Source organism: Neovison vison, chromosome 6, assembly GCF_020171115.1.
Source record: "Neovison vison isolate M4711 chromosome 6, ASM_NN_V1, whole genome shotgun sequence".
In the NCBI taxonomy this organism is placed as follows: domain Eukaryota; kingdom Metazoa; phylum Chordata; class Mammalia; order Carnivora; family Mustelidae; genus Neogale; species Neogale vison.
The window spans coordinates 68,871,725-68,881,360 of NC_058096.1; the positions used below are offsets into that span (position 1 = coordinate 68,871,725).

At 40.8% G+C, this 9,636-nt stretch overlaps 1 protein-coding gene across 3 annotated transcripts in view; it reads right to left on the minus strand.

Moving 5' to 3' along the window:
• Positions 1–8,308, minus strand: part of GK5 (glycerol kinase 5) — an 81,957-nt gene extending 73,649 nt beyond the window's left edge. For 2 of the 3 annotated variants that reach the window (XM_044251520.1, XM_044251522.1), the window contains exon 1: positions 8,079–8,308. In XM_044251520.1, coding sequence (XP_044107455.1) covers positions 8,079–8,225 — 147 coding nt within the window. In that variant the 5' untranslated portion in view covers positions 8,226–8,308. The remainder of the gene's footprint in view (positions 1–8,078) is intronic. The other variant, XM_044251521.1, reaches the window with a different exon arrangement.
• Positions 8,309–9,636: the final 1,328 nt, after the last annotated feature.

The window sequence follows — 9,636 nt, forward strand, 5'->3', positions numbered from 1 at the left end:
AAGCTCTCATGTTTTGGCTAACACTCAGAGAGAATGGGAGAAATCCCCCATATTTCCTTTTATCCCCCTGCTTCCCTCCATACTTTTGTACCCAGGCTAGTGGTTGCAGTAGTAACTGCAATACCTAAAATACTGAAGGAGGTAAAACTCCCTCTCCAACCAGAGGAGATAGGGCCCAAGACTGCCATGCTTTTTTCTCTCTCTCTCTGTAGTCCTGATGTGTAGCCCCAGCTGTGAGCACAGGAAATGCCAGAATAGTAGGGTAATGAAAGTTCCAGCTTTCTGGTAAGAGGAGACAAAAGGGGAAGCTCAGGGAACCAAAAGTACCACACCATCTCAGAGAGGGAGGAGCTTGGGAAAGCTGCTCTGGAAAGTTGGGTATGAATTCTGAGCCTCACCTTGAAGCTGTACATGTGTGAACTGTAATCTAAACAGCATAGCAAAGATGTTAAGAACTAAGGGACAAACCCCTACCCGGGTACCAGACGGGCTACTAAGTGGCACATTCACAGGGCAGGTACAAATAGTACTGTCAAGATTCTGGAAATGACAAACACTGAAACCAAAGTTCACAGAAAAACTGGCAGAATTTGTAGGCTGAACCCAACTGCATTAACTGCCTGGTTAAAGAAAAATATCAACATTCATCATAGGATTTACATAAGACCTGGAGTCTTATAACACTATATTCAAAATGTCCATGATATAATCTGAAATTGCAAGGTATATGAAGGACTAGAAAAATCTCACCTCACATGGGAAAAGATAATAGAGGCCAATGTCAAGATGACAGGTATCTGATCAAGACTTCACAAGCAGTGATTATAAAAATGTTCCAAGAAGAGAGGGCAAATTCTTTTAAAACCAATGGCAAAACAGATAGTCTTAGCCAAGAAATATAAGACAAAAAGAAAAAAATAAATAAAATTTTTATAACTCAAAAATACAATAATTAGGAGAATTGAAGAAGTGCAGAGAGGCTGGTCAAGGGGTACAAACTTTCATTTATAAGATGAATGAGTTCTAGAGACCTAACATCCATTATGGTGACTATAGTTAATAATACTGTACTGTATACTTGAAATTTGTTAGGAGAGCAGTTCTCAAGTGTTCTCAACACATACATACACAAATAGCGTGAGGTAATGGGTATGTTAATTAGCTTGATTATGGTAATCATTTCACAATGTATATGTGCACCAAAACATCAAGTTGTATACCTTACCTATATACAACTTTTATTTTCAATCATACCTCAATAAAGCTGGAAAATCAATTAAAAAAGAAAAATAGAATTAAAATAAAAAAACAGGGGCGCCTGGGTGGCTCAGTGGGTTAAGCCACTGCCTTGGGCTCAGGTCATGATCTCAGGGTCCTGGGATCAAGTCCCGCATCAGGCTCTCTGCTCAGCAGGGAGCCTGCTTCCTCCTCTCTCTCTCTGCCTGCCTCTCTGCCTACTTGTGATCTCTCTCTGTCAAATAAATAAATAAAATCTTAAAAAAAAAATACTGGATGGGCTTAACAAGAGAATAAAGACAACAGAAGAAAGTCTTAACCAAAGATAAATTAATAGAAATTATCTAACTTAAATAACAGAAAGAAAAAGTATTGGAAAAAAAGAATGAATAAAGCCTCAGGGATCTATGAGACAGGAGCAAAAGGTTTAGAATTTATGTCATCAGAGTCCCCAAAGAAGGAAAAAAAAAAAAAAAAAGAGTTCAATGCAAAAAAAAAAAAAAAAAAATTAGGGAAGTAATAGTAGTGCTAAAAATTTTTCAAGTTCAGTGGAAGACTTAAAATCTATATATTCAAGAAACTTACAAGACTCCTAAAAGGATAAGTCCAAAGCATTACACATCCAGATCCAGCATAATTAAAATGCTGAAAACCAAAAACTAAGGAAAATCTTGAAAGCAGTCACACATTATATATATAGAACAATGATTCTGTATGACTGCAACTTCACATCAGAGCCATGGAGGCCAGGAGGAAGTGGTTCAACATTTCTAAAGTGCTAAAGATGCCATCTACAATTGCGTATCAAAATCCCAGTAGGATTTTTTAGTAGATACAGACATGATGATTCTAAAATTTATAGGAGAAAGCAAAAGAACAAAATAACCAGAAAAATGTTGACATTAAACTGGAGAAATCATACTATTTTAAGACTTATTATAATGTTATATTAGTCAAAACAGTGTGCTACTAGCATAAAAATGGAGAAATAGGGGGTGCCTGGGTGGCTCAGTTGGGTAAGTGTCCTGAGATCCAGCCCTATGTTGGGCTCAGTGCTTAGTGCAGAGTATGCTTGTCCCTGCTCCTCGCCCCCACTATGTGCTCCTCGCCCCCACTATGTGCTCTCTCTCTCTCCCTAAAAAAAAAAAAAAATGAAATAAAAAAAAATAAATGAACAACTAGATATCAATGGAACAAAGTTCAGAAACAGACTGACACAAATATAGCTAATTCATTTTGACAAGTATATACAAGACAATTCAATGGGAAAAAAGATAGCTTTTTCAACAGTTGGAAACAGACAGTTATATGCAAAAAAATTAACCTCAAACTCACATCTTACACAAAACTTCACCCAAAATTGATCACAGATCTAAATTTAAGACATAAAACTATAAAATGTTTAGAAGAAAACACAGGAAAAAAATATTTGTGATGTGGTGTTAGATGAAGTGCTCTTAGACATGACACCAAAATTACCATTCATAAAAGAGAAACTGATAAATTGAATGTCAAAATTAAAAACATTTGTCCTGCAAAAGACATGGAAGTGCTCTTAGACATGAAACCAAAATTACCATTCATAAAACAGAGAAACTGACAAATTGAACATCAAAATTAAAAACATTTGCCCTGCAAAAGACATGGTTAAGAAAATGAAAAGACAAAACACAGACTGGCTTAAAATATCTGTAAATCACACATCCAACACAGCACTTACATTCAGAGTATATGAAAAAATCTCAAAATTCAACAGTAAGAAAACAAACAACCCAATTAAAAAACGAGAAAAAGACTTGAACAGGCACTTCGCCAAAGAAGATATATATGGATAGCATATATGCATAGAGAAATATTCAGCATCATTAAACATTAGTGAAATGCAAATCAAACCCACAATGAGATACTGCTACATCTACCAGAATGCATAAAATAAAAAACACTAACAATTTCAAGTGTCAGTGAAGAACTCTTATACATTGCTGGTGAGAATGCAAAATAGTACAGCCATTTTAGAAACGTGTGGTAATTTTTTGTTAAGTTAAACATTCATTTACTATGTGACCCAACAATACCACTCCTAGGTATTTATTCTAGAGAAGAGCAAAGTTAGGTTCACATTAAAATCTGTACACAAATATTTATAGCAGCTCTAATCACAATCACCAGAACCATTCATACAACCTAACTGTACTTCAGCTGGTGAATGAATGAGGCACATTCATCTAATGGATTACTACATAGAAATAAAAAGGAATAAACTATTGATATACATAATATGGACAAATCTCAAAGGCATTATCCTGAAAAAAGTCAGTCTCCAAAGGCTACTGACTATATTGTTCCACTTTAGGACATTCTCAAAAAGACAAAACTATGGACATGGAAAATTGATCAGTGTTAGGTGTGAGAGGAGTATGACTACAAAGGGCTAGCATTACAAAGGGCTAATACGAGTTTGGGGACTACTCCTACATTGGCTAAAAGTCACAGAACTTATTCACCAAAAAGGCAATTTTACTGTATGTTAATTTAAAACATAAAATAAAAAGAAGCCATGGGGCTTCTCCCCCCGCCCCCATGGCTTCAGTTTAACATGATGGCTTAAACCTACATATCTGACCTCCAATTCCTCTCAAGATTCCATTAAAATAAAAACATTAAAAAGGTTTCTGCAGAGAGACAATGCTAAGAGAGCAAACAGGCTCAGACCAGGTTTTAACAAACGTTTTTAATATGAACAGTGAGTGGGTTGATGGCACATGGCTAAACAGAGGAGAAAACTGATACTTCACTCCCTGCTCAGGTGACACACCTTTGTTCAAACCCTGGCAGGCAGAGATTCTATGGTAAAGCCTTGAAAATTAGAGGCACCTCCAAAGACTGGGATGCCAGATGGGGTTGAACACAAGATTGGTTTAAAGTCTTTTTTTTTTTTTTTAACGATTTTTATTTGTCGGAGAGTGAGAGCATAATCAGGGAAACAGCAGAAACATAAGAAGCAGGTTCCCCACTGAGCAAGCACCCTGATGCAGGGCTCAATCCCAGGACGCTGGGACCACGACCTGAGCTGAAGGCAGTCGCTTAACTAACTGAGCCATCCAGGCATCCCTGGCTCAAAGTCTTTATAAGGATCTCCAATCCCTTCCTCTAGCCAGATCACCACCCCTCCCTAACCAGGCAGAAGGTAAAAGGTTTACTCACAAAAAGACTGAACCAGAAGAGTGCTTTCTTTGCAAATATCAGATATATTCCACATACAGCTGAGTAGGGTAAGACCACCGAGTGGTACTGAAAATAGGAACAACCAAAAACCAACCAAAGATCTAACATGTAAGAAAAGACCAAAATAAAGAAAACAAAGGAATGCCTAGGAAACAGTGACTATGTGGGGAGCATGAGGGTGACAAGGTCTGATATGAAAAAAGGGTCAACTACTCCCCATTGAGTTCTCAGAGACAGACTTAACAAAATCTATTCCCCTTCTATCAAATAATATTTGTTTTTTCTATGCAAGACTTTCATGACCACAGATAAATGCCTCAACTGCAATAAACGCTTCCTGATCCCAGAAAAACTCAATATGGGTATCACTGCATCAAACCTACAAATCTTCAGACTTGGAGGTGGCACTACAGGGTCACTCCACCAGCTCGGAGAACTCACTCCCCAAAAATGTCATAATAGTAAAATCTCCTCCTGTCTTGAGGGAAGATGAAATGGGAATTAGACAAGAAGATAACCAAAGCCAAGATTTGTTTTGCTGATTACAAACAAAACAAAAGACAGCAAACAATCAGAATTTTTCAATACTGTCCAGAAGGGTACACAGTAGTGCAGATTATACTGTTTTCTTTGGACTGGCCTTTCTGTCCTTTCTTCCAACAAAGACATTATTAGTCTTTACGGTTTCTCACATAGTGTGATGTTCCAATGGGGAACATGATAAACTTTCTCCTTAAAACTAGAAACATCAAATATTGACATGTGGATTTTCAAATCTGAATACTATTCTAGTATATGACACCAATATTTAAGAACACATACAAAGACTTTTTAAAAAAATACAAATTAATGGCGCCTCGGTGGCTCAGTCGTTAAGCATCTGCCTTCGGCTCAGGTCATGATCCCAGAGTCCTGGGATTGAGCCCTGCGTCATGCTGCCTGCTGGGCGGGAAGGCTGCTTCTCCCTCTTCTGCTCCCCCTGCTTGTGTTCCCTCTCTCACTGTGTCTCTGTCAAAAAAATAAAATCTTTAAAAAAAATACAAATTATAAAAAAAAGAAACAAAAAATACAAATTATAGAAAAAGCCTAAAAACGTTTCTCTGCTGTTAAAAAATGAATGCCACAAGAAATAAAACCGGTCTTCTGAGAGGCCTAGTACCAGCTTTCTAACACAAAGCATTCGTGTTTGGGATTCCAATTTTAATTAAAAGACCAATTTAGCCTATTATGTTCTTTTTTTTAAAATATTTTTATTTATTTGACAGAGAGACAGCGAGAGAGGAAATACAAACAGGAGGAGTGGGAGAAGGAGAAAACGGGCTTCTGGCTGAGCAGGGAGCCCAATGCGGGACTCGATCCCAGGACCCCGGAATCATGACCTGAGCCAGAAGGCAGATGCTTAAACAACTGAGACACCCAGGCACCCCCAGCCTATTATGTTCTTATCTCTAAGGGTGATCTCTTCACTTTTTCTTTCCCTGTTTCTCTTTTAAGCTATTTATGTAGAAGTATCAGTTAAATCCTATAGTAAGACATTCTGGGTTTCTATTGTATCTAGCCTTACCATCATATTAGCAGAGGTGTGATTTTCGCAGGAGAAAATAAAAGTTCTGTGCCCAATCAGTCTCACGAAGCAAACTGAATTCCTAACACTTTGATTAAATACAAATCAATGACTTATTCTGTACCCAGGAGGTAATAAACTAGGTGCTGAGTAGCAATGTAGGCCAATAAGACCCTCTTCCTCAAAGAACTCCAGCTATCTGAAGTAAATGACCAATTTCCGATTGTTCTTTTCTAATTTGTTATGGACCAACAATTTTTAAGACATAAAACAATTTTCTAGGAAAAAATTACATGCAAAAAAAATCCCAATGTTTTGTTAGTAAGATCGCAGCTGTGTTACGGGTGGCTCAGTAGGTTAAGTATCTGCCTTTGGCTCAGGTCATGATCCCAGGGTCCTGTGATGGAGTCCTGCATTGGGCTCCTTGCTCAGCAGGGAGCCTGCTTCTCCCTTTGCCTCTGCCGGCTGCTCCCTCTGCTTATGCTCTCTGACAAATAAATAAATACAATTTTTAAAAAAAGAAAAAAGCACTGCTATGAACTCTTACTAGCAGTTGGAGAGCCACTGCTACAAAATCCTTAACCTAAGTGTTTCACCCTTTGAAGGCAGGGACTTTTTATATTTTTATTAACTCGTGTATCTTTCCAGACACTTCACGGTTGAGAGTTTGAGCAAACCATTCTAGTCTTGTTACTCACAATAGTCTTGATCCATCTTTAAGATTCCTACCTCATTTCTAAAAAACTAATCATTTGCCCCAAATTCTTCAGCAATGGAAAGTTTGTATTTTCTCACAATCCATGTCTCCCTTTTGGTTCCAAATATTTCAATTAAAAAAATCACTGCCTAAAACAAAAGTACTTTGTGTCTAGAATTATGAGGAAGACTGTGTGGAAAGTATCACTGTTTTGTGATAAAGACATAAAAAGATAAGAGGCATACAGTCGCTGAAGCACAGTGTTCTTTCAGGTTGGGGGAGTGATGGCGTGTGTAGGGTGGGTAGACAGTGTTTCTGCACAGGTAGCAGAGAAGGGCCCAGGAAGCTGCTTGGTCCCAGCTTACTGTTCTGGTCCAGAAAACAGAATGAAATGAAACTCCCCCATTTTCTCAAAGCAGTCACTTGGCTAGATCTGCACCTGGGCAAGTAATACGGTTGAAAAAACACTATTAAGGGGATGGGAAGAAGGGGGAGAACTGAGCAAACAGGAGAGTCCAGTGCTTCGGGGAATGGTTTAGGTAACTAATGGCTCCGAATACTGCTAACATAAAAAAAGATCTTGATACTGGGAAGAAGGGTAAGAACATCACATCAAATCAACATTATTTTGGTGCGCTGGAAGAAATCAACACTTCATTAAAATAAGAACAGAAGAGCACCAATATTTTGTTTGCTTTACTAATAACAAGTAAGGATTTGTGTAGGTTTCTCAAAGCAGGAAAAAAGGCATTTTTATCAATGCTCAAAGATGAAAAAGAGAAAAGTAATGACAATACAGCCTTCAAAACGTGTCCAATTCCTCCCATATCCATGAAAATCAGTCGCTCAGGTGAGAAACCAGCACTCTGAGAAGCAGTTAATAATGATAACTGAAGAATGGACAATAAATTCTATCAAGATCTGAAAATTTTAAATGTAAATAAAGACGGGGCTGCAAGTCTACCGAGGAAGTAGGAAAAACCTAGCAAGTCACAAAGCACCTGCTGGTTGGATACGCGCGGAGTGCTTTGCGCTACCCTGCGAGTTTCCGCACTCCCACCCAGGAAAAGCGAATCCTTAGGTGAGAGAAGCGAGCGAAGGACCCCTGGTCCCGAACCGGGCCCCTCCTGCCCTCAGCCGGGACGGAAAGGGCGCGCGGGTGTCAGCCCTACCCCGAGAGGTGATTCAGAGATCTGGCCGCTCCCCTCCCTCCGCTCAAGACCGAGGGCCTGCCGGGGCTGCAGGTGGCTACAACCTGGCCAGACGCCGAGGACCTGCCCGCTCGCCTCCAGTGACAAGATCCCGGGCGCTCCGTGCGACCCCGACCCGCGCCCCCTACGCTCGCTCCCCGGTCACCTTCTGCGCGCTGGAGCCGCGGATCAGCGTCGCGTGGTCATAGACGTGGCAGCGGATCACCGAGCTGCCCACGTCCAGCCCTAACACGAAGCCTGCGGGACACGGGCCCGCGGCGCTCTGCTCCTGGACCGCACGCGACCCCAACATCCCGATCCCGCAAGCCTCTCCGCAACAACCGGCGGCCGAGAGGGCGCGTTTATACAGGTCCGCACCTCAGGGGCCGAGCGCGCCCCGCGGGGCCGCCGCCCCCGACCCGCCCCTCCGCGAGATCCGGGAAGCGGCCCCGCCCCTGCCGCTGGCCCCGCCCCGACGCCGTGACATCACTGCTACGTAGACACCCTTAAGCGGCGCTTGCTAGGGCCTGGCGGCGGTATGGGGCGCTTGGAGGAAAGCGAGTTCCCGGAGGCGGGGCCCGTGTTTCTTTTCGACCGTAGTTACATTTCATGAATATCTATTAAGAAAATTAAAATGACCTGAAAAGAAATTAGAAATGCAGCCTGAAGTATATATTAATAAACAGAGCGCTCCCCCCAAGACTTCTCTCTCGTGAAAACCTGGTAAAATGTGCACATATAACACACATCAGTAAATGCTTTAAATGCAGTAATAATCGCAGTAAGACCATCCCCAGCCCTCTTGTGGGGAAAAAGGGACAAAGCGTAGGGTGGCCTCTTTTAACATCAAGCTCCCGCCACCCCCATCTCCACCTCCACCCCAGCGGTTACTTTTTCAGCCAGGAAGAGCTGAAAAGAGACCTATGAAAAGAGTAGAAAAGAGGCCTATGGCAATTTCGAGATTCCCGTAGTTTCAATCCGCCTGCCCAGAGCCAAGGGGACTTCTCAGGGGGTGGTCCAGTTCCCAAAGAGCAAGCCTGATATGTAGGGAGCAAGGAAGCATTAATGCTTGCTTCAGCCACCTCCGCACCACAAGCAGCACTCCAAAAAAAAAAACCAAAAACCTGTACCTGCAAATATTACTTTCTTTTTGCAAAATTATGAAAGTAATATGGATACATGCTTGTGAAAATAGTTTAACAGTGCAATTAAAAAGTAAAAGATCTTCATTTTTAACCAAATTGTTCTTTTGACCAAATTATTAACCAGCTGTTTTCAAGTTGGTTAATGCCAAACTGGGCTCTTTGGCCATATTACTGGAAGCTTGGACATACACCCACAAAGATATATTTTTTCCTTTCTGTACCTTCTACCTGTCCAACAGTACTCATTTATTCCAAATGGCCTAGGGATCGCTTTCACCAGTAGTTAAGTTCAGCATTTTGATGGGTCATATATATGTTAATTCCCAGTATTAAAACGAAATCAATGACTAATGGGTCAGGTACGGTCAGAGTTTTCCAGAAAAACAGACCCAAAAGAACAGAGACAAAGAAAGAGATTAAGATTTTGAGGAACTGGTTCACATGCTTGTATAGGTGGAAATTTCCAGAAACCTGCAGAGCTGGCTAAAAGGCTAAGAGTTCAGGCTAAGAGTTGATGTTACAGTCTTGGGTCTGAATTCTACAGGACAGCAAGCTGGAAACCCAGGCAAGGTACCTGTA